At 41.5% G+C, this 27,925-nt stretch overlaps 2 protein-coding genes across 2 annotated transcripts in view; one reads left to right on the top strand and one right to left on the bottom strand.

Moving 5' to 3' along the window:
- The window catches only part of SELENOF (selenoprotein F), a 43,424-nt gene extending 24,177 nt beyond the window's left edge, over positions 1 to 19,247 (bottom strand). The window contains exons 1-2 of the mRNA XM_050962230.1: positions 19,130 to 19,247; positions 16,886 to 17,053 (exon numbers count right to left, since the gene is read on the bottom strand). Coding sequence (XP_050818187.1) covers positions 16,886 to 17,053; positions 19,130 to 19,198 — 237 coding nt within the window. The 5' untranslated portion in view covers positions 19,199 to 19,247. The remainder of the gene's footprint in view (positions 1 to 16,885; positions 17,054 to 19,129) is intronic.
- A 708-nt stretch (positions 19,248 to 19,955) lies between these two features.
- Positions 19,956 to 27,925, top strand: part of HS2ST1 (heparan sulfate 2-O-sulfotransferase 1) — a 150,019-nt gene continuing 142,049 nt past the window's right edge. The window contains exon 1 of the mRNA XM_050962214.1: positions 19,956 to 20,247. Within this exon, the coding sequence (XP_050818171.1) occupies positions 20,124 to 20,247 (124 nt within the window). The 5' untranslated portion in view covers positions 19,956 to 20,123. The remainder of the gene's footprint in view (positions 20,248 to 27,925) is intronic.

Below are 27,925 nucleotides of genomic sequence, written 5' to 3'. Positions count from 1 at the left end.
TGTTACACAGGACCAGAAATTCCATTGGATTATGATGGTCTCGAAGGTACCTAGACCAGCCCCTTCCCAAAGCACCACCTCTGATTTTCAAGATAAAATTCCATATTTCTCAGATAGAATGACGGGTATTATTGTCCCAGAGGTGGAAAGTGGAAACCAAGTATTTCATTATTAGAGCCATAACAATTTTATGGCTGTGAAAAACATGTTACAGACCATGAAATCTGATTTTCCTCCCCCCCCCCAGCTGCTGCTTGGAGCCCAGGCTCCTAACTGCTAGTCTCGACACGTTGGGGAGGGTCAGGAGTTGTCGTCCTCCTGTATGGCTGCTCCTTGTAGTGAGCTCAGACCCATCTCCAGAGGCAGCACAGAAATGAGGGAGGAACATCCTCACTCCTGTGCTGCAGCAGTCTGGGAGCTGGGCTCCAGGCTTCCATTCTCCTCCCCTCCCCCTGCCCCTTTTCTCCCTGCTGTGGCTCTAGGTGCTAAACTTGAGGCTTCCACCCCTCAGCTGGCGCAGTCTGGGCTCAGAGTGACCCAGTCAGGGCTTCCACCCCGGGGCTTCTTCTGGGGCTGGGGCACCTATTTTTTCCAGGGGAGCCCCAAATTGGCTGGGGGTGCCTGCCTTAATCTGTCCCTGCCGTGGACTAGCAGCTAGGAACCCACGGCAGCATGGGGGAGATGCTACCCACCTCCATCTTTGGGAACCTGCTGTGCTGCCTTCAGAGCTCCCTGCAGCTAGAGAAGTGACAGTGGAAATCTTGGGACCCCTTCTACAACAACTTTGCAACCCCCCAGGATTTCATTTTGGGTCATGACTCAAGACACAAGACTGTGAAATGTCAGATGTAAACATCTAAAATCATGAAATTGACCAATTAAAAACCCTTCTGGCTTTGAAATTGACCACGATGGAGCATGAAGTTGGTAGGGCCCTATTCATTACTAAAAGAATAGGGATGATGTCCATGTCAACATTCCCTGAAAGACTGGACACCTGTTGGAAGCAAGAGCCAAAGGGAAGCATGTTTAAGTGGATAAGAAATCATACTGGAACTAGAGGATATAGATGGATGTCTGGTAAACATTACTAGCCAGAACAAAAAAACCTACAAATATCTATAACAAGTGTTGGCACACCCCCACCCCATAAGAGGACTATATGCTAGTCATCTCTGAAAACTAGTGAATAGAACCAGTTTTATTATTTTATACTAAGTTCAGTTAGTGTACGTAATGAAGTAAATTGGCCAAGTATGGGAAACTATCTATTTTGCAGTCTCAACATTAGAATCCATTGTCTAAATAACTTTTAATGTCCCTCATCCCAGGAGGGCCAGCACAGCCCACAAACTACCTCCTTGTTCTCCAGGATCTCTTTCATTAGAAAAGGGTCTAGCATGACTAAGAACCTTGAAAATGTTAACAAAATGTAAAAAAGCAGTTATGTACTTGTTTGCAGAGTCAAATAAAACGTTGAGGTATGACTGTTCACGTTCATTTAACTGGATATTCATTCAGATGTTAACAGTAATACTTTAAGAGTAAGAGTATGTCTGGATTATGAAAAAACAAGGTTAGGTTAAGCGTTAGCTGACTGCATCCTATTCTCTACTGTAGATACAGATTCACAATTTTTTTAACCTTGCTTTCTACCCTCGATTCCCTCTGCTCCTCAACCTCCGTTTCCTAATGTAGACAAATGTTCTATGGCTATGTCTAGATTAGACAAAGAGGTCAAGGTTAGTCACCACTTTCTACCTACTACAGAGACAGATTACCATCTCTGAACATTGATGTAGCTGATTGAGATCCACCATGGATTGATTAAAGCATTAACGCAGAGAGAGAGGATCATATTACTAAGAATTATAGTGAGTGGGTGGGCTTGGGAAGAGTACCATTTATTTAATCTCTTCCCTCCACTCCTATCTAAGAGCCATGCCAACAGAGCCTAGTGGGGCACCTAAATCCCATTAATGAGCCCAGACGATCAAGGGTATATTTGAACTTCATTTAATGGGAATCAAAGCTGAAGAACTGTGTGCCTGATCAGTTTGAACATCTGCACAATATTTATTAAAGGCATCTCCTTTATCATCTCAAGTGGACAGAACATGGAAGATCATAGCTACCTGACTTCTTGTCCCCAGTTTGACCTGCACTCCCCTAAAAACAAACGCATTTATTCCATATATGGACTACACATAAACTGTGTGTTTTTTAAAAAACAAAGTTGTAAAGTTGAGTTATTGACTTTTTCAGCCTGAACTAGGCAATTAAGGTCATATGACTCAGTTGTTAGCTTTGTAAATTTACCATTTAGCTCTCATTCGGCAATTTCAAAATTTTATCTGTAATAAAAGTAGGATAACTTATTAATGGGGTACTGAACAAATTTAACCCTTTTTACATGGAAGTACAATGTGAAAACCCCCACTCGTGCAATGTATCGGAAGCGAGGGCTACAGTTTTGTAAAGCCACAATTTGATCCTCTCTAAAGGGATTTCACCAGTGTGCATCAAGACATAGGATATACAAAGGATTTTTTACGATAGGATAGAAATAAACTAGTATTTCCACTCACCTGGCACAATTTAGTAGGCCTGATTGTTACACCCATTTTACGCTTAGTGTAATTGCAGTGAACTCTTAACAATTCCACTCAATTTACACTATGAGCCAGATGAGACTGTCTCACTAGAAACCATGTATTTAGAATCTCTGGCATATTGACAAGAACAAACTCAGGCTGCTTAGACTTAGACAAAAATAATCCTTATTTTGTTGTAGCACTTAAGAGAACGAACCCAATTTAAAAATGAAATTAAAATCAGGTCCCTCAGAAGTAGAATTAGCTCAAAGCACAAAATGCTTTCTATAATCATTCAACTACTCTACTGAAGATTCTTTAGGCAACCCAGAGAAAGTGTTCAAATTCTTCTTACTTTTTACATCACACAAGTCTGTTTAGAAAGTGAACAGTTACAGGAAGCTAGGGCTTTAAGAGGCTATTCTAAAATTGAATTTCATATTAATATTAAACATATTTAATATTCACAAACAACTTGGTTTTACATTAGTTTACGGTTGCTCTAATAAAACTAAATAATAATTAGGAAAAGTTAGGTTCTGAAGTCAAGTTTCTCAAATTAGGAAATATTAGAATAAATGTTGCCCATACATCCTTAATTTGACCCCCTTGTGATTGTTTTATCTTCACAGGACTCCCAATACACTCAAATCTGCTTTGGCAGTGAATTGGGGTTGTGCAGTGAAGGGGTGGCTGTAGGACCTAATTTGTTGCAGAAGTTGGCATGTTTGTTGTGAATGAAGCGAGACTGTAGGAAGAATCATAGAATATCAGGGTTGGAAGGGATCTCAGGAAGTCATCTAGTCCAACTCCCTGCTCAAAGCAGGACCAATTCCCAGATAGATTTTTGCCCCAGATCCCTAAATGGCCCCCTCAAGGACTGAACACTCAACCCTGGGTTTAGCAGGCCAATGCTCAAACCGAAAAGATGGTCTTTGTAAGGGCAGTTGAATGCCATCCTGGATACTTGGGTTCTGTCCCTGCCTCTGCCACCATGTTCCTATGTGATGTTAGGCAAGTCACTTAAGATATGTCAATGCTGCAATTAAAAACCTGCGGTCTCCCGTGTCAACTGACTCTGACTTGTAGGACTTAAACTAAGGGGCTGTTGAATTACAGTGTAGACATTCGGGCTCAGGCTGCAGCTCAGGGTCTAAGACACTGTGAGATGGGAGAGTCCCAGAGCTCAGGCTGTAGCCCGAGCCCAAACATCTACACCACAATTAAACAAACAGACCCTTAGCCTGAATCAGCTGGCATGGATCTGCCATAGGTGTCTAATTACAGTGCAGATATGCCCTCACACAAAACTCACCACAGTCACTTCTGCATGTAATTAAAGGCAGTATCAAAGTGCATGCACAAAGGGGCTGAATTAAGGTTTCCTGGGCAACATTCATTCTAGCATTTCCTAACCTTTTCATCCTTAACTTTATATTTCCTTCTTTTATTTATACATGAGCAACCTTAACTAGTTAGTATTTTTGTGAATGCCCTTTGTTAAACAAATGTATGTGCTATTTAAATAATAAAACTTGCTTTCTCTGTTTATTGTATTGCTACTACTTTTCTGCAGCTCCCTATTTCACCACTCAGTGCAATACTAACAAATACACTGAAAGTAATTCAATTGCATTCAAACAAAAAAACGTAATGCAATCTCAGTTTTACTGCAACTTCTAAATGACTAGTGAGGAAACAGTAACTTGGGTATGACTTCGCACTGTGGCTGTTCACATCTGGGCACCAATCAATCCTGCTAACTCTGGTGAAGATATACCCTGAGGAGATTTCTGTTGATCAGGGAAAATCATCTCATGGAAGGAAAAAGCAAAAGACTCCAATGAAGGATCTCTTGCTGTGCTATATATGGACTGGGAAGGAGGCTTCAACTTCTGTTTCTTCAAATCTCCAGAATGTGAGAAACAAAGAACAGAGAAGTCTGGCCTCATCTTGTTAAATGTCACTAAATCTGAAGTGCTTTTGAACCTTGTTCTGGTTTCCCTCTGCTTGTCTGCAATGTTAAAGAGGGTTTTGGTACAAGGAACTAACTGAATTAACAGCCAAATAGCAGAATCACAAATGCTATAACTACTTTAGTCAGGCAGAACCTAGAACTGCATATGAGCAGGAAGCTAACTGAAGCAGGACTTCAGAAATGCTTTAGCCTCAATTGCCGACTAACATATCAAAGAAGGCAATTTTAATACTACTTTGGGGGTTTTATTTCTTCAAAAATTCTCTAGCAACACTGAACTATTAGTCCAAACTGGTGAATTTAAAGACGTAGAAAACAAATTTTCAAGCATTATAGCATGTGAAGTTTAAAATTTCTTAGCTAACATAAAACAGGCCAAATGCCAAATTTTACACACTTTTAACCTTGTGCACTATTACATTCAGCCAGTGGTTCTCCAACTGGGAGTCAGGATACCTCAGGGGGCCTCAAGGTTATTACCATTAAGTGTTTTTAACTTATGGGGGCTGGGGGTCCACACTCTGAGGCTTGCTATGTGAAAGAGGTCACCAGTACAGAAGTTTGAGAACCACTGCATTAAGCAGTATGAGGGTGAAAAAGCTGATGTTGAATTTTTCGATATTCTCAGTTCAAATGGCTAAATATACCAATACATCACTAACCTATATTTTTCTAACTAGTCCTCTGCCCATATTATTGGCAGCTCAGAGTGTACAGTCTAAGTGCCGTACAACGTAACTTAAAATCCAGGTGCTGAGTTGTAAGCTTATGAACTCCCTGTGGTGAAGACATTTATGCTTTTGGAAAATTTTACTGTTCTTGAGCCACAACTTAGTCAGTTATATTTGATGATGAGTTAGAATAATGGAAGTGCTGCTCCACACAACTCATTGCTGCTTTCTTTAGAACTATGGTTCCCAAACCTTAGTACTGCATTTTCCTTACAGATATTTTAGAAGTTTGTGGCTCCCCACAATTAAGTATTTTTTTAAACCAAGTATCAGAGGGGTAGCCGTGTTAGTCTGGATCTGTAAAAGCAGCAAAGAATCCTGTGGCACCTTATAGACTAACAGACGTTTTGGAGCATGAGCTTCGTGGGTGAATACCCACTTCTTCAGATGCATGTGGTGGAAATATCCAGGGGCAGGTATATATATGCTAGCCCCTGGATATTTCCACCACATGCATCTGAAGAAGTGGGTATTCACCCACGAAAGCTCATGCTCCAAAACGTCTGTTAGTCTAGAAGGTGCCACAGGATTCTTTGCTTTTTTAAACCAACTCACTGCAACTTTTTTTCAGCTACATATACTTTAATTATCCAATACGGGTTTTAAAACACGATTTTTTTGGCATGTTTGGGGACAGCCTAAGATTTCAGTGAGAATGGGTCTGTTCCAAACTGCATAGTTGTACAACATTTGGTTGAATCTGATAGTGCCAGATGTAAATTGTTTTCAGAGTTTAATTTTTTTCTATATTTAGTTTTCACAGAAATCATGGCTGAAAACCTGAACTGAGGTAACAAAGCAAACGGCAACAGCACTTTTACAGTGCATGACTGAATTCTTCATACTCTCACGTAAGAGAACTCCTGGTTTTATATTTGAAAAATTGGTTTTTAGCATGACAATTTTGATAATTTCTTGAGCCAAGTTACTTCAGCTTGGAATGGAGTAAACTTTTACTGAGAATGGGTTTCAACTCCCTCTATACCTGGAGATTTGTGTTCAACTCCAGGAAAATATTCATCGAAAGTGGGAATACAATCCAGTTTATATTTAGTCTTTAATAGCAATCTGATCACTTGCAGTCCATTTTTTAAAGAAGTCTCACATGTTCAGAGCATTCAGTTGATCAAATATGTCCATCAGGTAAGCTAATTCAGTCAAGAAGTCCACAATGAAAAAGACCTTGCAGATTGCATGTATACAGGAGGAAAGTTCTGACTGCACAAAATTCAAAGACCATTTTAACACTTTCCCAAGTGACAACCACCTGCCTTCTGTGTGAAACAGAAGTTCTGAGTGGTCAGAGCCCATCTGTTTGCACAGCAAATGAAAACGTTAACTGCTTGGGATTTTATAAACAATTTTAATAAGAATGGTGAGGACTTTGTACTTCAAGTTGCAACTTCAACACCAAAACGCAGCAATTAATCATGCAAAATTGTTGCTAGTACCACTCTCTTTATTCATGCTGCAACTTCACTGTTCTTTATGGTCCTGGCTGCGGCCCCATCTTTCAGGGTCCCATTATAACAGAGCCCAGGCAAGCCTCTCTATCTTCTGCCACTTCTGTGCCCACAAACCAGCCAGACATTTCTGCTTTGGTGCACTCACCCGTGCTCTTTATTTATAGTATAAATTCCTACCACCTTGTAGCTACAGACAGCATCAGCCTCATAGCCTCAGGGACTGCTAAGGAGGCTGGCAGCTGTTCCCTATTTGCCACTTAGGCCTGGGCTTACTCCCCTTTCCTGATTGAAGCTTGCACGACAGAGGTCTGGCTCAAGGTCTCCTAGTCAGCACTCTCACATTCACACAGAACCAAGTTAAGACCTTCCATCCATTATGAATTTATCAAGGATCTTGAATATTTCCTTAATGGTAGTTCAAGTTGGGATTTCTTTAAAAGTTCTTCAGCTATTGTCCTGGCTTTGGCAATGGAAGCTCACTGTGAGTAAATAGTAGTAAGGCTGTCTTAAATAAAAAGATAAATAAGTACATGTAAAAATTTCAGGCAAACATTTTTGTTTTAGAACTTCTTTTGCTGGTGTGAGCAAGTCATCAGAAATCACTGAGACTTTCTAGTGTTTAATGAAAATTCATTTAATGATTTTTACAATACTTTAAATATTTACTTCTGGGTTAAACTGTATTACCAATTGCACCACTGTTAAAGAACTTTTCATTGTTATACTAAATCTTTGGGAACTGATGCTTATAATGGGAGTTCATTTACAAAGCAAATGCTGTAGCTATTTTGAAGATGGTCTTTTATGATACTATGCCACTCAGTTGAAAATGTGACAGATTTAAAAATCAGAAGAGACTTTTCACTCCTTCCACCACTATCAAATTGGGTTAGTCTACTCTTCAGAGCTTGAGCTTTAAAAACCTGGCAAATCCAGGCTGCGCAGTTCCAAGCAATAGTTTTACACATGAGTTTAACAGGATAAAACCTTCTGAAGTGTGTGTGTATATATATAAGTGATCTTTAAAAGATCACTACAACACGATGCTGTATCTTATAACCATAGTAAAATGATCCAGTATTAGATATGAAATAAGTAGAAAAGTCAACCCGTATCTATTTTCTTATCCAATTTGTAAATGCAACTAGTACTAGTGCTTCCTTGATTAATCACTAGGCCATTCTGATCTAGTCTCATGGGCTTTATCAAATTGGTACTTAATGAGCCAGCTTCAAATCAGAAACGTGATTTGACAGTTTCTTCAACAAGGCAGCAGACTGAGTAAGAAAGGACAGAAGGATACTCCAAATGAGAATTGAACCCTACCAGTCTCATTTCCTTAATGAGCTTGCCACAAAACCCAAGCAAGAAACCTGTGGCAGAGTATATCGATATAAAAAGATATCTTTCTTTCACCAGGGAAATCAAGTAGTACCTCATATCATTTCTATTTCCCTTTGAATATACAGCATATCCTGTTGGAAAGCTTTACTGAAACGGAAACTCTTAACATATACTGTAAAGCCTTGAGCCTCCGAAGACTTGTGAGCATACTTCACTTTACACACTGTAGTCTCTATGAAGTTACTGTGGGTATGTCTACACTACGGGATTATTCCGATTTTACATAAACCATTTTTTAAAACAGTTTGTATAAAGTCGAGTGCACGTGGCTACACTAAGCACATTATTTCGGTGGCACATTATTGCACTGTGGGTAGCTATCCCGTAGCTATCCCATAGTTCCTGCAGTCTCCCCCGCTCATTGGAATTCTGGGTTGAGATCCCAATGCAAAAACTGTGTCGTGGGTGATACTGGGTAAATATCGTCACTCAATCCTTCCTCTGTGTAGCAATGGCAGACAATCATTTCGCGCCCTTTTTCCCTGGATTGCCCTGGCAAACGCCATAGGATGGCAACCATGCAGCCTGTTTAGCCTTTTGTCACTGTCACCGTATGTGTACTGGATGCTGCCGACAGATGCGGTACTGCAGCGTTACACAGCAGCATTCATTTGCCTTTGCAAGATAGCAGAGACTGTTACCAGCTGTAGCACCGTCTGCAATTGGAAATTGGCGATGACGGTTATCAGTCCTTTTGTACCGTCTGCTGCTGTCATGGGTGCTCCTGGCTGGCCTCGCTGAGGTCAGCCGGGGGCGCATGGACAAAAATGGGAATGACTCCCCAGGTCATTCCTTTCTTTATGTTTTGTCTAAAAATAGTCAGTCCTGCCTAGAATATGGGGCAACTGTATTAGAGAACCAGAGAGCACAGCCGCTCCAGGTCAGAGCCCCAGAGATCCCACAGAAATGATGATGCCATTCTAGGGGTGCCCCTGCAACAACTCCACCCGTTGCTTCCCTCCTTCCCCAACCCTCCTGGGCTACCGTGGCAGTGTCCCCCCCATTTGTGTGATGAAGTAAAAGAATGCAGAAATAAGAAACATTGACTTTTTAGTGAGATAAAATGAGGGAGAGGCAGCCTCCCGCTGCTATGATAGTCCAGGCAGTACAGATTCTTCATTAGACATGAAAGGGTGTGTGTGTGTGTGTGGGGGGGGGGGCGGGGGCTGATGGAGCTCAGCCCCCAGTTGCTATGATGGACCGTTTTCAATCCTTTTGCACTGTCTGCCAGGAATGACCAGGAGTCATTCCCACTGTTTCCCAGGTGCCCCTGGCCGACTTCACCGAGGCCAGCCAGGAGCACTCACGGGATGATGATGGTTTTCCACCATTTTGCACTGCCTGCCATCAGGAAAGGAAGGGGAGGAGATGCTGCTGTTCAGCACCGCGTCTATCAGCAGCATGCAGTAGACATACGGTGACACTGAAAAAAGGAGAGAGAGGATTTTTTCCCCTTTTCTTTCATGGGGGGGACCGGGGGGGGAAGGGAGTAAATTGATGAGATATACCCTGAACCACCCGGGACAATGTTTTTGAATTGGGAGCTTAGCCAAGAATGCGAAAGCTTTTTGGGGACTGTGGGATAGCTGGAGTCCTCAGTCCGCCCTCCCTCCCTCCACGAGCATCCATTTGATTCTTTGGCTTTCCATTACACTTGTCACGCGGGACTGTGTTGAGTCCCTGCTGTGGCCTCTGTCTGGAGATTTTTTCAAATGCTTTGGCATTTCATCTTCTGGAATGGAGCTCTAATAGGACAGATTTGTCTCTCCATAAAGCGATCAGATCCAGTATCTCCCATACAGTCTGTGCTGATCAGCACTCCACACTGGGCAAACAGGAAATGAAATTCAAAAGTTTGCGAAGCTTTTCCTGGATACACTGGCCAGTGCATCCGAGTTCAGATGGCTTTCCAGAGCAGTCACAATGGTGCACTGTGGGATACCGCCCGGAGGCCAATACCGTCACTTGCGGCCACACTAACTTTAATCCGACATGACAATACCGATTTCAGCGCTACGCCTGTCGTTGGGGAGGAGTACATAAAATCGGTTTTAAGAGCCCTTTATATCGATATAAAGGGCTTTGTTGTGTGACAGGTGCAGTGTTAAATCGGTTTAACGCTGCTAAATTCGGTATAAACGTGTAGAGTAGACCAGGCCTGTGACTACTGATCTGCTTACTTCCCTCACTCCCAATGTCTTGGATGGAGCTAGAATTTCACCAGCTGTAAGTTTAAATACATACATAAATAAGCCTTTGCAACACCAGAACCCAAAATTGGGAGGCCTAAGAAATGAATTACTACAAAGAGAAATCCCTCTAATTCCACATTACACATTTTCAGCATGTCCCAGTATAAAATTTTATTACTCTTAAAAACAGCTATACAAGCAAGTATAGTTTTCTTAAACACTACATTCTAAATGAAGATGTTCACTGCCCAAATTAACCTCCAGGCTGTGTTTCTATAGGGCAATTATTGTGGAATACATGACTACAAATATTGAAACAGGTTTTCACACTGTTAGTTTGTTAGATGTAATTAAGAAAATCAATGGTAAAATGTTTTATTTTTGCATCTCTCTAGAAACATTAAGTCAAGATGATAAAACAGAAGTTTGCGTATGAAATGCTTTGATAAAATGCTATACAAAATACTAGTATTGTGTAGATTGGAGAATTTTCTTAAAAACATATGCCCTTTAGTACAAGTTAAGATGATTCACAGGACACTTGAATGTAAAAATTAAGATTTCTTTAACTTCAGGTAGGGTGGCATCTCTCCTCACCCTCAACTGTTAGAAATTATAATTGTCATTTTTCTCAGAGAATGACTAAGCTACATCTAGATGCATATGCCTACAATATCCAACTTGGTGGTTATGTCCAATCTAAAGCATTCTCAAACTGGAAACACAATAACCCAGAGTGAAATTTATAATACTTGAGAAATGGTCTTGCAGAGTCTGATTATAATTGGTGAACAGATTATGTAGCGTAAAGAACTGATGTTACACAATTAAGCTTCAAATAAGTACTAGAGTGCACTGATCTTCACTGGGTAACTTAAATCTTGGCTACATATTTTACTAGTGCAACGGTATCCAAGGTCTGACCTCTAAGATATATCTTTGCAAAATTACCCCAGCATTCTCTCAGTAGGCATATAGGATGGGTTAGAGTCAGAGCTAAAAAGATCGAATGTTGCAGCTGAAAAGTACACCTCTACCCCGATATAACACGACCCCATACAACATGGGTTCACATACAATGTGGTAAAGCTCTGACACACTGCTCTGAGCAGCGTGTTAAGGGTGCTGGGCCAGGCCAGGGCCAAGGGCTAGATAAGGGGCAGAGGGTCTGGGGCTTCCCCCCCCGCCCCGATTCTGGGAGGCAAGCTGTGGGGGGGCACGTTTGGTAGCCCCACAGTGGCCCTGGAGATTAGTGGGGGCCAGGAGCAGCCCGCTCTGCTTCCCTTGCCCCGGCCCCAGCCGTCTCGCTCGGGGGAGGGATCCCCCCCCCCCCACACACACTCAATTGCTTTTGCTGCTGCCGAGCAGCCCGACCTCAGCCCGCTCCACTCTGCCAGCTCCCAGTCATGGCGCTCCGCTTCCCACAGCAGGTGAGTATGGGGGGCATCCTTTCCCCAACCTCCCCGCACTCACCAATGGCAGGAAGTGGAGTGCCACGGCTGGGAGGTGGAGTGGAGCAGGTTGGGGCTGGGCTGCTCTGCTCTGCTTCCTGCTGCTGCCCGTAAGTGCCTGTCAGGGGGTGGGGTGTGCAGATAGGAGCAGGAGCAGTCAGGGGACAGGGAGCAGAGGTGTTGGGTAGGGGGTGGGTTCTTGGGGGTGCTTAGGGACAGGGGTCTTTGGAGGGGGTGGTCCAGGAAGAAGGAAAAGGGAGGGCCAAAGCAAGTTTGATATAAGGCGGTCTCACCTATAACACAGTGAGATTTTTGTCTCCCAAGGACCGCATTATATCAGGGTAGAGGTGCATTCACATGGACAGGGATCCTGTACTTCCTAATTTTCACAACATATACCGCTTATTCTTCTCTTCCCACTTGTAATATTTCCCACCTGTTTCAAAAAAATGCACAAAACTTTTCCACTAGTATAAAGCAAATACAGGCATTTTCCAGAATTTACATAAAATTAATCTCATTAAATTCAGTTTAAACACTGTCAGATGAAAATGCAAGGTAATGCACATTAAACCAATGTCTGTACTGCAATATTTCTTCAAGTATTTTCTCAGAGAAAATATTAATCTGTGTGACAAACCATAAATCCTTATCTCATTGTACAGACATCAAAGGGAGAAGGCTGAGTGGCTATAGCATAAGCCAAAAAGGAAAATGCTAAAGAGAGAGGAATACTAATTAGTTCGATAGCCTTCAGTTAATTTCTTTTCTGGAAAGCCTGCAAGTAAGATGACATTTTAAATTGAGACCTGAACATAGTCTAAGGAAACACAGAAAAATATATAGTATTTGGATAAAAGCAGCATCATCATCTGCAAAGAGCCATGTTTTATTTTCTTGACGCTCTCCACCCCAACTCCAAGTATGCTGTCTCTGATAGCAGCCAGGGGTTCAACTATGATAAATAGCAGTGAAGAGGGCAGGCAATACTGCCTCAACCCAACAAGTTTCCATTTGCAATTAATTTAACCTTTAAATCTCAGTAAAGAAGTCCAGGCTAACAAGTTTTGTTTCCTAAAGTGGAGAGTTTTCAAAACACTGAACACACTCTCAGGGTTCTGAAAGACCTCTGCAGTATGTGAGAGAAGGCTCACTCAGCATCATGAATATTAAGAATTCATCTGATAACTATCTGAACTCCACTGTACATTGTCAGATTGATCATAAATTACTCCCACTGGTAAAAATTGTATCTACCCAGCCAGTTAAAATAATATAATCCTAGAAATAGAGGGCTGGAAGGAACTCTCGGGAGGTTATTTAGACTGGCCACCTGTGCTGCATCAAGACCAGGTATAACATCTGAGAGGTGTCTAGCCTCTTCTTAAAGACCTCCAATAACACTTCACAACCTCCCAGGGAAGCCTATTGGAGTGCTTATTCTTAGTAAGTTTTCCGTAATAGCTAACTTAAATCTCTCTTGCTGCACATTAAGTCCTTTACTACTCACCCTACCTTCAGCAGACATGTAGAACAACTGATTGCTGTCCTCTGTAAAACAGCCCTTAATATATTTGAAGATGTATCAGGTTTCCTCCCACCCCCAACCCCTTGGTCATCTTTTCTCAGCACTAAACAGGCCCAGTCCCTGTTTCCTCAGAGGTCTAACTCCTGCTTATACTGAAGTCCATCGCAGAGTTTTTGAAAAATCTCACTCATGGAGAAAAGGTAATACAATGTTTTAAATACAGATCCTTAATACCAGTTAAGGACTGCTTCCTCCCCACTGCAGGATTCTTGTATTTCTTCAGGTTCTATCTCTGGGTGTGTGTTTAGTTCTTTTTTTATTCCAGCCGCCAGCACTGAAATGCATTATTGTGAATAAGATCTGTTCAGATATCAAGTAGCATAGGTAACTGACTTGCGTATTTTGAATTTGTTGTAGAACATACTTGGAGTAAACATGATGCATAGTATTTTAACTTCATCTTTGAGCAGTCCTTTTTGAACTACATCAGCCTCTTTTATTGACATTCTCTTTCATTCCCAAAGAAACCATAGTCTTTTACCTTAACTGTCTTCAGATTTTCCAGCTTTCATACTAAGACACTTCAATAATTTCTCTAACTGTACAATTAGATTTTTTTCAAGTCCCTATACTTAGACTTCTTGAAATCTAATACACATCTTCTACTGTATTCACCGAACCCTTTCTCACATTATGTTGAAATTAACTAGTTGCTGATGACTGACTGCTAGGTTTCCTCCTTATTTTCATGTTCTCACTCGACTGTTTCCTAGCCACAGGAAGGGAAGTTGCTGGATTTTCCACTTTGAATTCTCTGTCTAGATAGTTTGTCCTTTACAAGTCTTCGGATCCCCTTTATTTAAATATATCTGACGTGTTTTACTTAGTAGCTGTGTGAATGTTTTTCATTTTTATGACAGGAAAAAATAACCAAAGACAGACATTTACATATTGTAGATAAGGCTAAAATAATCACAGAATAAATAAACTCAGAACAAAATGATGGAGGGACCTTGCAGTTGTCCCTGACACAGGATGGGCCTTCAAAGAGGCTCATGTATGTAATACTTAGTTTGGGAAATGAAGAGGTACAACCTCTCTAAACGATTGAATAGAAGAATCAGTTTTTTCCAATGAAAGAATTAAACTATACTACCATCAAACTATCATCTTAAGCAGCTCACCATACTGCCAAAACTTCAGCTTCAAGACTAATGAACCTGGGGTCAAGGCAAATTATCTTCAAATCCAAGGTCTTGCAATGTCACTCTGAAGTGAAGTGTCTAAGAAGATTTTAAACACTTTGAGTGTCGGTCCAGGAATTCCTCTATTAATTGTCCTTTAACACAGTTGGAAGGGAGCAGCTTCTCTTCTAGCACAACCTCACTAGCACCAATTTGATTGTTAATTGGTATGGCACTGGCATACTGCCACCTCTTTAACTACTTCACAAATTGTACCTCTCTCTTCCAACACTTCAGATATGAAAGTCTTCTCATGCTTTGATTCTACCACCACCATCAGTTGCCACTTTAAACCTTCACTTCAAACCTTCACTTCATATGCTTCTGATGGATGGTGTACCATGAGAGAACTTAAAGCTAGTACTGGGTGAAAGAGAATATTTGCATAGATAGTTTTCCTCCCTCCTTTGATGATCTTGTCCCATTAGTATATACAAAATTAAGCTAAAAACTATATCAACGTAATGCTATGGTTGAGAAGGGAAGCATTCAAGGAACTGGAAATTGAAGTTATAAAATACAACATTAAGGTTTTTAGATTTAATATCAAGCACCTTTGAAGTCTGCCAAAAACATAACTCACAAGGCATATTCTGTACAAAGATTATAATAGTGTGTAGGATGTGAATATTAGGGTGCCTTGCATCAGTCTCCTGTTATAACTGATTCCTGTTAACTCAGTGTTTACATCTGTTCTTCTCCCACAACCTTAACACAAAAAGCAAGTCCTGGTTTGTATGCTCTTTTACAGCTAAAGTGTGGCTGGTGAAGCCCCTCATAGCCTCCCACCCCCAATTCACCTACCAGACTTTGAGGGGTGCGGAGGAAGCTGAAGACCTCTGCCTTGCAGCACGGTGGTGGGGTAAGGTCTTCTACTCAAGTGAGAGGTGGGCCTTGTGGCTTCAGCCCTGCAGGGGGGGGCTTGCTGGGGCTTGGGGTGTCAGCAAGAGCAGGGCTGAAGCCCTGAGCCCTAGCAGGCATGCCCCAGCTCTTGAACTTCTGAAGACTGTCACACAGCATGGAGGGTCAGTAAGTTTGACCGCCTCTGGCGTTATCATGCAATTTGTGCCCATACCATCACCACATACAGTACTTGTGCAGTTTTTCCCCTTCATCAGCTGCTTATTTAATATTTCTATGTCTGTTTTTCCAGTTAAGTGAAACTTCCTAGAATTATCTTGTGAAATGCCGACAGATGGATTTTAGTGAATTGCAACTGACTGTCAGCATGTCTTCCTTCAGTGTTGCTAGCACAGATATAAAGTGAGAGCAAGAGCAGAATGGCAAGGAATTCTCACAAAAATAAAGCATGTAAAGAGGCTGGACTCCTTAAAGCTTACACATACTGTGTGGTTCTCAGGAGTTCGCTATCTACTGTAATAGATCATTCTTCATGTAAGATACCTTTTTTATGGTAGCACATTTCTAAGGATCTCGTACAAGATTTATAAACATTAAATCTTTCACTGCACCAGTAGGGTGAAGTCTCACACACATTTGTTATTTTTTAAAAAAAAAAAAAATCAATCTGTCAGACTGAAATGAGAGCTACTTCTGTGTGGACCCAGTCCAGGAACTGTTTTATACTTATGCTCTCTCTGTTGGCTTACCAGCTATAGTAATTCCCAGAAATGTGCTGATATTTTTGATATACTGGCACAAAGTAAAAAAGAGAGCCAGTTCATTTCTTGCTCTCTCAGAACCATAGGAATGAAATCTGAAGTTATTTCTGGAAATCAGTAACACTGAAATCATTAGGTTTACTATTGTGATGTATACTTGGTATCTATCAATTTTGGATATAGTTATAATTATTGATTAGAGTTATTTTCAAACTGCTCTGGTTTACAAACTATGGAGATTAAAATAAAATGTAAAAAAAATTCTTCAGTGTCCTTTAATACTTAGGTCATTACAGCAATAATAGCTGCTGCCAAAACCAAAAGAACAATTCTTCCTATCCTTCATTACGTCCCTTTTCTGCTCAAATCCCAATCATTCTTCCAGTTAACCAAAGTTGAACAGGGTTCCCACCAGAGCTAGTCAGAAGTATGAGTGACCAGAAGGGCTACTGTAGAAAAACAAAAGGTGCTCGCACTCATACCTGAGCATTATCTCGGAAGCTGACCTGTTCCAAACCTTCAAATTCAGATCCTCTCTATATTGGACTGTCCTGGAATAGCTGTATTTCCCTATCACTTAAATGAGGTTCTAATTAGAGTATTTATACAAGCCTAGAAAGCTTATTTAATTTAAAAAGTTTCAGAAAGCGTTGTGAAGGTTTGCTTTAAACTTACCTTTCTGGTTTCAAACTGAGCTTCTTCTTGGCAACACTCTCTGCAGAATGGATCTAGTTGATTCAAACTAAATTGTCCAAGAAGGTTGCAAGAACTACATAGCAAGTTACTGGAAAAGCCTAGTTCTCTGCATGCTTCTGATGATAACTGCGCCCCATACACAGATATCTGAAAGTGAATAAACAATCATTACATATTTTAGCATTTTAAATAAGTTATTTGCCTTTGTGGGAAGGGAATGCTGTTTGATAGCTAGTTGGGACTCTTGGGTTCTACTCTTGACTCTACAACTAATTTGCCTTTTCAGTTTAGGTAAATCACTTAAACTCATGTAGCACTGTAGAGCTGCAATGGAGAGTTGTAGCAAATGTGCTGCTGAGGATGTAGCAGTGAGCAGTTTCTGAAAGCCTACTTTGCTTTCCTGCTCCGAAGCAGGCCCCAGTACAGTTGTTCTTGCATACAAGTTCAGGTGTGCGCACGTGTGCGCATGGTCTAACAACACACTTCAGCTGTGGGAAAACTTTCTGGCCCCACACAGCTTTTACCATGGACAGTTCAGCCCATTACAGTATGATTACAGCATTCATGAGTGAAGGGAACAATAGGGAGAGAAAAAAAAAACAAACGCTCAGAAGAAGAAAAAAAAAGGCAGGGAACGTAATGAACCCAAAATGAGACTTGGCAATGATTGATGCATTAAGTATTATTACTCCTGAATATTTTCATTTTTCAATGGGAGAATGAACACGTTAAAACAGTGGTTCTCAAACTTTAGTGGTGACCCCTTTCACATAGCAAGCCTCTGAGTGTCACCCCCCCCATATAAATTAAAAACCCTTTTTTAATATTTAATACTATTATAAATGCTGGAGGCAAAGCTGGGTTGGGGTGGAGGCTGACAGCTTGCAACCCCCAATGTAGTAACCTCACAACTTCCAGTTTGAGAATCCCTGTGTTAAAAGGTATAAATTGCCTACGGAGGCTGTGGAATCTCCATCATTGGAGATTATTAAGAGCAAGTTAGATCAGTGGTCCCCAAACTTCTTACCTCAGGCGCTTCCACCCCCCAAGCTGGGGCAGGGCCACAGCTCTGTGAGGAGGGGGCCCCAGCTGGTGGTGTGGGTGGGGCAAGGAGCTGGGGCCTCAGGCCTGGAGCAGAGCTGAGTGGGGGAAGGCACTACCTCACCACCTGCATGGGGGCTGGACCAGGTCTCCATTGCACCCCCTCCCCCCAAAAACGTTCCTCCATGTCACCTTAGGGGGACATGCCCCACAGTTTGGGAACCTCTGGTCTAGATAATACTTAGTCCTGCCATGAGCACAGGGGACTGGACTAGGTGACCTCTTGAGGTCCCTTCCAGTCCTATGATTCCATAACATTTCCTCTAATTTTCTTCCTATGGTACTTTCAGTAGCTGTGTGTTTTGCAGCTCAGTACAATAGGATAAATATTGGATTTAATACAATCCTACATTTTTCATGCATGGGCAGATGGGGAAACTAAGGGTTTTTTTGTTTTTGTTTTTTTTTTTTGTAATTTAAGCCATCACTGCTTATCAACACTATGGAAAGGGAGAAGTCTTGCAGATCAGATATAGTAAAGGCAGCAGCAACACAATATTCTCCTCACAAGATCCATAAACCATGAGCCGAAAGGGGCACCCACACAGCCCTTTTCCAAATCCAAACCACACCTTGCCCCTGGTACTGGGGATGCCTAGGAACAACATCCAGTTGGAAAGCGAAGACCAGCAAACTCGTTTCCCGAGTTACCGCCCAGGCTCCAGAGCGGCAACTTTTTGGTTATAGTCAACCCAGGTTAGAGCCGAGAGGATAGCCCGGAAAGGAGAAACTCTACCTTTCCAACCCACGTCAGAGCCACCCCGCCTCCTAAAGTGTATCCACACCGGGCGCCAGCCAGTGCAGGACCAAGCCCTCCCCTCGGGCGGGGAAGTCAGCACCGCCGCTGTCTAGCCTGCACAAGGCGGGAGAACAGCACAGGCGGGAGCAGGGGGTAAGAACTGAGCGAGGGGGAGGGGAACGGGCAGGTGACAGTTACGGGAGAAGAGACGAGCATGAAAAGAGCCATCCCGGCCGCCAGGCCACGTCTCTCTGTCACTCGCTGCTCCCGCCCCAGCCGGCATCTCGCTGCCCGCCAGGCCCTATGGGCTTTAGTCTCCCTAGGAAAGGGCACCCACAGCAGTCCCCTCCCTCGAGCCCATCCAGATGGGAAGCTGCCCTCACCGCCTGCAGCACCGCCAGGAACCAGAACGGCCAGCGCCCCGGAGCCGTTAATCCTGTAACCGCCGCCATTTTAGTGCGCCGAGGCTCTGTCGGCGCCGCCGCCGAAGGCTGCTCTCAAGTCCCCACCCTCGTAGGGTGACCTTTCGCTGCCTGCGGCGAAAGAAGCAAAAGGTACGAGTAGAACCCTTACAGCTCCGAGGGAAAAAGATTATCCCAGGGCTCTTTATGTAGAGAATCTGAAGCGGAGCTACCTGGCCCTATCCAGGGAAGGGGTTTAGAATGTAGCCGGAGGTATCATTTCGGAACTTTACTCAGGCACCAACATAGTAACCCCACAGGGGTCCTTTTTCTTCTTATAAACTCAACAGCGCCCAGACCTACCATCCTGAAGATTGGCAAGCAGATTAACCAATGGCGCTGCGAGTTTGTTGATTGCCGCGGTGCCAATGTGCAATAATATATAGATATGTGGGCTGGACTTCAGAACTGGTATCCAATGGAGAAGGAACGCGTGTGGGAGGGGCGTCAGTCAGTGCAACCGTTTCATTGGGGGTGGAGCATTGGTGGCGGTGTATTGGAACCATCAGCCAATGGGATATGGGAGAGGGTGGGGCGCTGGAGATGCCGCCCAATGGTGGAGGGGCCGTGAGCAGAGCGTGTGTTTCGCTAGTCAATGGTGGGGGTTTGGTGGACGTGTGTGCGGTTGGGCGTTCGGTTGCTGAGCAGCGCACGCAGGCGGGGGGAGGGGCGCGGGCTGGAGGGCGGCCGCGGAGTGAGGCGAGTGAGGGGCGGGCTGGCGCGGGGGGCGGCTGAGCTAGTGCTGGCGGGGGGGGCCTCTGGAGGGATGTGAGAGCCCTCTGTGTCCCTTCGTGCGCGCTCACTGCCACCCTCGCGCGCTGCGTCCCTGCGTCCCGGCGGAGGCTCCCCTCGGCCTCTCCGGCCGGGCCCCACGTTATGTCGTGATCCCGGGCGGGCGGCGCTGCTGCTGCTGCTCATGGGGCTGCTCAGGATTATGCTGCCGCCCAAGTTGCAGCTGCTGGCGGTGCTGACGTTCGGGGTGGCCGTGCTCTTCCTGGAGAACCAGATCCAGAAGCTGGAGGAGTCCCGCGGCAAGCTCGGTGAGTGCGAGAGGGCCAGGGCCTTGGGGGCGCGTGGGGAGGGGCGATGGAGGGGAAGGGTTGGGGCTGTTGCTGCGGTTGGGGAACAGGGCTGGGGGAGAGCAGGGGCCACAAGCTCAGAGGTGGGACGAGGCCCAAGCACCAGAAGCGGTGAGACGGGAAGGGGGCATAGCTGAGATACGGAGACTATGCACATATGGGGGTTTGTGGCGGGTGGATACTGCACAGAGCTGAGAGGGAAGGGTACAGTGAACAAAGGTGGAGCTGGCGGGGAAGGGGAGAGATGGCAGTGCACAAATCTGGAGCAGTATCCGGAGGATGAGGAATTGGAAAGCGTAACCCCCACTTCGTATGTTGAACCCACTAATGTGGGATATGGGAACACAACTCTTCTTCTCCCAGATGGCTCTTGTGTTTACATGTCTGGACATTGTAAGTAACTTGAACGATGTGATTTGGGGGACCCTGCAAAAGAGGTTGTAAACAGTAGAGGAAGCAGCCGTGACTTTTGAGTTTGTATACACATTATGCAGGATGGTGAAGCCGATGAGAGATTGGTATTTGGGAAAAATATATAGTTATAAAGAATCTAAGTGCACATTCATTCTCAGAAAGGGAAAGGAAAGTTAAAGATCAGGATTATGCTATTAGCAGCTGCTGGCCTCTGTGTGTATTATATGAGGTGCAGTTGGAGATTGAAGTGCGGCAGTGATGCCTGAAGCAAGCCCAGCTCTGCTTCTTCCTCCTCCGTGTGCTGCTGAACGTTTTTAGCCTAATCGTCTTTATTTTGACGTAATAACAAAGAAAAATACAGAAGATATTTATAGTTAAAACATGCATGTTTGGTGAAAATGATATTAAATCACTGTAATTATAAATTCACGTGATTTGTTTTACCTTTACTGAACACAGGCTTTAAATATCTCTATTTAGCAAGGGGTGCTGGTGTTATTACTAGCCTCATATGCTCTGTTATGAAACAGTAGTTAAACAGTATACAACTAGGTCCTAATAACTGCCATATAAAAATTTTTCCTGTAAAAAAAGTTTAACTTTTCAGTTGTGATTTCTCTGCTAAAATAACACTTTACTACTTCATGTGTACATTAAATGTCAGACTGTAGAACCAACAAGCATCTGATTAAACCTGATCAAAATGAGGAAATACCATTTCTAAGTCAATAGAGTTTATTTACTCAAGAATTGTAATTGGAGAGCAGTGGGACCCCAGAAATACCTAGGCATAGTGTGATGGGCTGAGAACAAGTTCAGCGCACGTTTCTAATTGCCTAATCTACTCAATATTAGTAGTTTGTGGTAAGATTCTTAATATTTGAATGTTTATGGGTTAATCCAAGAAAAAAGGGAATGAATATACAATGTTCTTACCACCAATAAGACTAGAAATGGATTTTGAATGCAATGAGAAGTTTAATCTTGCAAGCCTATGAAAGAGGTGAAATCAGAGTAATGGTCAAAGTGATGAACACACATTAGACATGGTTTGTTATCTGAACTAGGTAACGGAAGTTAGTGTCCTGTGAGAAGGCAGTGATTGACTGGATGGGTGGTCTGAGTCTTGAGCTCTTCTTATTCAACTGAAAATTACTAATATTTGAAGGGTGATTTTTTTTTTTCATAGCTTAAATTTTTAAGCAATGGTTAAGTGAAAAAATGGAAATACTTGTTATGGAATCAGAATATTTTGAGCAGATATTGTTGATAGAGCGGTCGAGGTTTAATTGAGTTTTGTGCAAGTCTATTTTTAATTGTTCGGCGCTAATGGTTTCAGTGCATCTAATGCTAGCAATGGATATCATGCAGGAAAAACCAAGTCCTGCCACAAAATGACTAATATAATGCAATGTGAGAGTAAAGAGTATTGCTGGTAAGATTTTTCCAACCCTTTGCTCCTCCTTAATAGATATGTATTGGACATGATTAAGTTACATATTTAGAGGATTGAAATATACAGTTCAGTCTGCCTCAAGAAAAGAATCATATCACTATGATTTCTGATGATGTTTTTATTTTTTAAGAATGCTTAAACTCTGTTTCTGAGCTTTGATATTAAAATATAATGGGAAAATTTGCCTTATAATTAACTTGTTAGTGGCTGTCGAAGTTTGTGTGGGAGGAGAAGCTAGGGTTTTTTATTTTTAGTGTTGAATTATTCTGTATGGGTTTAACACCCTGTTAGATCATATGTGTATTTAATCTTGATGAGGTAGTACCTTTTGTATGAAAGACCTGTTGCTACAATGATGTCCTTCAAAAGGTGCCTCTTATTTTTTTGTGCATGTTAAAAGAAAAAAAATTAAAATTGATAACTTTGTCTTCATTTTAGAAACGTTCTGTATCTGTTAGTACAATTTCCATCCAACTGTGATACAGAGAAGGTAGTTTCGCTAAATTAAACTGATCAATTTTGGCCCGATGCACTTAGTTTAGAGGAGTGAATGTAAAGAAAAAGAAGTGGGTGGAAAAGACTAGTAATTCTATGGACTGCTTAGAATAATGAGTGCAATTTAGTTGAAAGGCCTATGATAGTAGTCTGTGACATTAAATATTGCTCTTAACATGGTACAAACAATATGTAATTTGGTTTAAGTCCCATATTATTGAATTATATGAATCTAATATGTTGCATGAGAAACCATGTCTTGATGGGATGTAGAAGTGAATAACTGCACGACTTACATTTTGACTCAGACTACAGTATGTCACTTTAAATGGAACAGTTAGCAGAAAATAGTTCTACAGTCTTATGAGCAAAACTCATAGAACAGCATTTCCTGATAACTTTCTGATGAAACAGGATTCCCTGACATGCAAGCTCCATTGGTTTCTATATTGCAACAAGATTTTCACTTTGATTCAGGATTAATATAAAATAACTCACATGAAATGAGAAATGGGTGCATCTTTGTGGGAGACAGAGAAAAAGGGACAGTTTTATTTTCTTGCACGTATAATTCATTCATTCTTGCAGCTCAATTCCAAAGTCACTTTTACGTATAATTTTTACCTCTTTCTTTGAGGACTGCAGAAGTTAACTTGCAGTGGGCATTTGCTTTTCTCACATTGTGGCTAAATTCCCCCTTTATTATTCAGATTGCTGTGCTCTTCTAATGTTTCCTTTAAAAATGTTTAAATAGTGCTATTGTGAGCTTGGTTTGATTTTTTCTTTTGAATAACTGATGAGCCCACCATGGGCAACACTTGTTTCTTAAGTAAGGGAAATCTTTTAAAGTTATATTTAAGTATTGCTTTAATATTAGAGAGGTTGGTCTCAGGATTCTTATTTTTCAAGGGGCTTCTGACTTATTGTTTTATGTGGACGGAATAGCAAACCTTTTTGGAGTCCTATATTTATTAAGGGACTAGCTGAATATGAAAAGGATTTCTATTGCTTCCTGCCCCAAACTACTCTGGAAAATCTTGTTTTTTCTTGTGAAATTTAGTTAATTGTTGAGAAAATAGGATTTCTTTTTGCTAATTGAGCAGATCAAGTAGAGAATAAAGAAAACAATTCTCTCTCTCCCCTCCCCCCCATCAATTTTCTTTTTGGTGTTTATGGTTCACTTCTTAGGTATATATTTGATCTAAATTAGTTCCTTGTAGTTTATTAAATATTGGCTATTTCCAAAGCCCCATGGTCCCAGAAAGTGATGGATCTTTGGGTCTGCTGGACTTTTGTAAGCATTCTTAGTACTTACTTTATTTGTCTTTCAGAGTGTTTCTGGTGTCAAAACCCAGATTCAGGTACCTCTTTGGGGGGGGGTATTAGCATATAACCAGTAATCCTGATTATAGTCTGTAATTTTATGGAAAATATTTTTAAAATTTATTTATTTATTCTCTAAAATTTATGAAAAACTTAATTTGTGTTTGTTGCAATTTTCTAACTAAGCATATCTAAATCTTATTTATTAACTATTTAGTAAGAAGATTGAATTCTAACTTTGTTCTGTGAAGGTAAACATGACTTTGAAGTAAGCCTCTCTTTACTTTCTGCCAAAATCAACTCAGGGTTTATAACTGGATTTATTCCTGGGCCATCCCATAATATTGTTAAATTTCCCACTCTGTACCTACATTTGGTAGCTATTATATAATGATGGTGCTACCAACTGACTCCAACATGTTCATAAAACATTTATTAACAAAGAGTTAATTTCACTGTCATACTGACTGACAGATAGTGAAGGAAAAGGTGCTTATAGTTTCCTGCATTCCAGCAGGAATAGGGTCATGTGACTCATACCTATCTGTGTAATGCTGCTGTGATATAGTGACTGAGCTAGGAACAGATCGCCCTGCTGTATATATGGGCATACATTTTAGGCAACAGTGAGATCAAGTATGAGCAGTGGCGTGTTTTGTTGAGGGCAGGAGCTTCATTGACCATCCAAAAGAGTCTATTCTGAGATTTTGAATAGGTGGCTATGCCATTATGTACACAGTTCTTGCTTGGATTTATTTCTAAACATACTTTTTCTGTAACTGATTCTGTTTATGGCATTGCTGGATTTGTGATCTACAGACATTAGTGAGGCATCCTTGTGGCATTTCCACCCATTTGCAGCAAGAATCTTATGAAATGCGCTGAAAAAATTACCTGTGTTGAATTCGTACTGAATGGGTCAGTAGGAGTGGCACAGTATTCTATGCCCTTTACTTTTGAAGGGAGTGTGAAAAACATCATACTGATTCTTCAAGCTGAAATACAAAACAGTGCTTCTCTCTTCTGTCATTTTAAACTACTGTAGTAAGTCTCTGCTGATTCATATTATTTTGAGCTCCAGAATAGCCTTATGTTAAAAGCTTTTTGTGACTCTTTGGATAACCGGGCATAAATTTTATGACTCAAAATTCTGTGGCAGATCTAGCAGAATTAAAAATGGAGGTTTATGAAAAATCAACACGCAATTTATTTCTATATTAAAATTTCCATCTGTCCCATAATTTTCAGTTGTCAGTGTAAAATGTTGTATGTATTGATAACTTAGAATTTGTTAGGTGAAAGTTGTAGGTTGTGGTGTTTGGATAGAGGCCATTTATGTTTTTGGCACCAGGGAAGGCATGGGAGACTGAAAGTATTGGTATTTCAAGTTAACCTCATTACTTACATTGTTAATATTTTCAGTAGTGTATACGCACATCACTATGAATGGTGGGTCATTAAACACCTCTTACAGCTACCATTTTAGGCCTTCTGTACATGATCCCAAAGACATTGTGTTATTGGGTACACTGTTCATATTTGAGTTTCTTCACAACCATAAGGACTAGAAATGTAAATGTTTCTATTATAAATAAAACGTTTAAATTCTGTAGTACAATTCTTTGGTGAATTCTGGGGCCCAGTAATACATTAGAGGCCTCCATTTTAGATGTGTGTAGGTGGTTGCCCATATATAAGAAGGTACAGCATTGACAATGGGTGTGAAAAGTATACATCCAGAGTTACACTGTTCTGTTCTTTCCCCTACTGGAGAAGCTTTTTTTCCCTTCTGCCATTCTTGAGAAGGAAACAGTCACTGGCCCTTGTCAACACTAAAACTTTTCAGGAGCTTAGAGTCATCTGAGTGCAGATGCAGAAATATTTACAGAAATCTATTTCATATTTTTGGGTTGAACCTACAACAGAACAACCACCTCTCCTGTGAAGCTTGATTTTCTTTAAGGCTGTCTTCATGAAAATTCTGGTGATGTTGATGGTGATAATTACAGAAAAGAGTATTTTATATTCCCATGTTTTGTGTTTTGTTGAAGGTTCTGTTCTTCTTATCCTTCAGGCAACTTGGAGGCTCCTCCAGGTGCTTCAGTGCAGGTTAACTTCTCACTGAATCAGCAATTTAGCTTGAAGCCTACTTTAACACTTCCCACTCTAGTATTGTATAAAAATTACATATTTTACTTTTCTTAGATGTATTTTTTTAAATCCCTTTATTTCCTTTAATTAGATGCAACCTACTTTTTAGTCGTGTATTGCCAGTTTAGTGTGTGATTCTTAAACCAAACACTCTAAACAATGTCAGGAATCTTGTTTAGTTGTCCTTGACAGTGTAGCAAGTAGTGTGCCTTAGTACGATACTTATAATTGGACTTTATTTAGATAGAACAGTTGCTTATACTTTAACTAAAATGTACTAGTTTAATTATATAAAAATGGTATTGCATGACTTTTCTGACAATTCTGGTACCACTTCAGAAAGCAGAAGATTTCTAAATGTCAAAGCTTCCACATACTGCCACTTAGCTGATCCAAAAAACTATCTGCTTGTTTGTGAAAATATGTGTAACTTGTAGTTAATGTTGTCATTTGTGTCAAGTGTACAAAAACCTTGTCAGAATGCTGCTAAAGTGCTGGTAGTCAGCTTGTTTTGAGAAGTAGTGCTATTTATTTGTATACATTTCAATGTTTAACTTGGCAAAAAAAACTGTTGGAGTTTTTCTTTAGTGGGGGACTCCAGGGAATTGAGTCTGTGCTCACCAGGGAATTGGTGGGAGGAAGAAGTCAGGGGGAAATCTGTGTGTGTTAGATTTACTAGCCTAACTTTGCATTCCCTCTGGGTGAAGAGGGAAGTGCTTGTGTTTCCAGGACTGGAAATAGAGAGGGTGGACTCCCTCGGTGTAGATTCACGGAGTTTGCTTCTGTGTATCTCTCCAGGAACACCTGGAGGGGGGAAGGGAAAAGGTTTATTTCCCTTTGTTGTGAGACTCAAGGGATTTGGGTCTTGGGGTCCCCAGGGAAGGTTTTTTGGGGGGACCAGAGTGCCCCAAATCACTCTAATTTTTTGGGTGGTGGCAGCTTTACCAGGTCCAAGCTGGTAACTAAGCCTGAAGGTTTTCATGCTAACCCCCATATTTTGGACGCTAAGGTCCAAATCTGGGACTAGGTTATGATAGTGGAGACAATCTTTTGTTTCAGAAAGCGGAGGAAGTGTCCGCGGGGACAGCTATTTTAGAGTAGATTCTGATCAATATGAAGGAATCGGTTGCCAATCTGAAGGTGGAAGGCAAATGGATGATAAAATAATAGATTTCATGACTGTAAGGATAGGAAGGAATGAAAGCAACAGAACAAGGATAATGGACTTCAGAAAGGTAAACTTTACCTACCACTTCTCTGAGTTTGTTAAAGTGCCAAGGGGTGAAAATCTAAGGGGAAAAAGGAATTCAGGAGAGCTGGCAGTTTGTCAGGGAGACAATAGTAAAGGCATGACTGCAGACTATCCTGATGCAAAGGAAAGATGGGAAGAATAATAAGAAGCTAATATGACTTACAGCAGGAGCTCTTTAATGACTTGAAAATGAAAAAGGAATCCTACAAAAAGTCGAAACATGGACAAATTGCTAAGGAAGAACACAAGAATAGCGTAAGCATGTAGAGACAAATCAGAAAGGGTAAGCACAAAAGTTACACCTAACAAGGGACATTAAAGGCAATAAGAAGCAGATCTTTAACTATGTTCGGAAAAGAGAAACATCAAAGAAATTGTATGTCTTCTCGTTAGTGGGAAAGAGCTAGTAACTGATGACACCAAGAAGGCTGAGATGTTTGTCTATTTTGCTTCTAGTCTTCATTAAAAAGGTTAATGGTGACCAGATAGTCAATAGAATTAATATTGACAAGAGGGAAGGAATGCAAGCCAAAATAGGGAAAGAACAG

The sequence above is a fragment of the Gopherus flavomarginatus genome, chromosome 7, assembly GCF_025201925.1.
Source record: "Gopherus flavomarginatus isolate rGopFla2 chromosome 7, rGopFla2.mat.asm, whole genome shotgun sequence".
In the NCBI taxonomy this organism is placed as follows: domain Eukaryota; kingdom Metazoa; phylum Chordata; order Testudines; family Testudinidae; genus Gopherus; species Gopherus flavomarginatus.
This window is presented reverse-complemented; position numbering and strand designations above follow the sequence as displayed.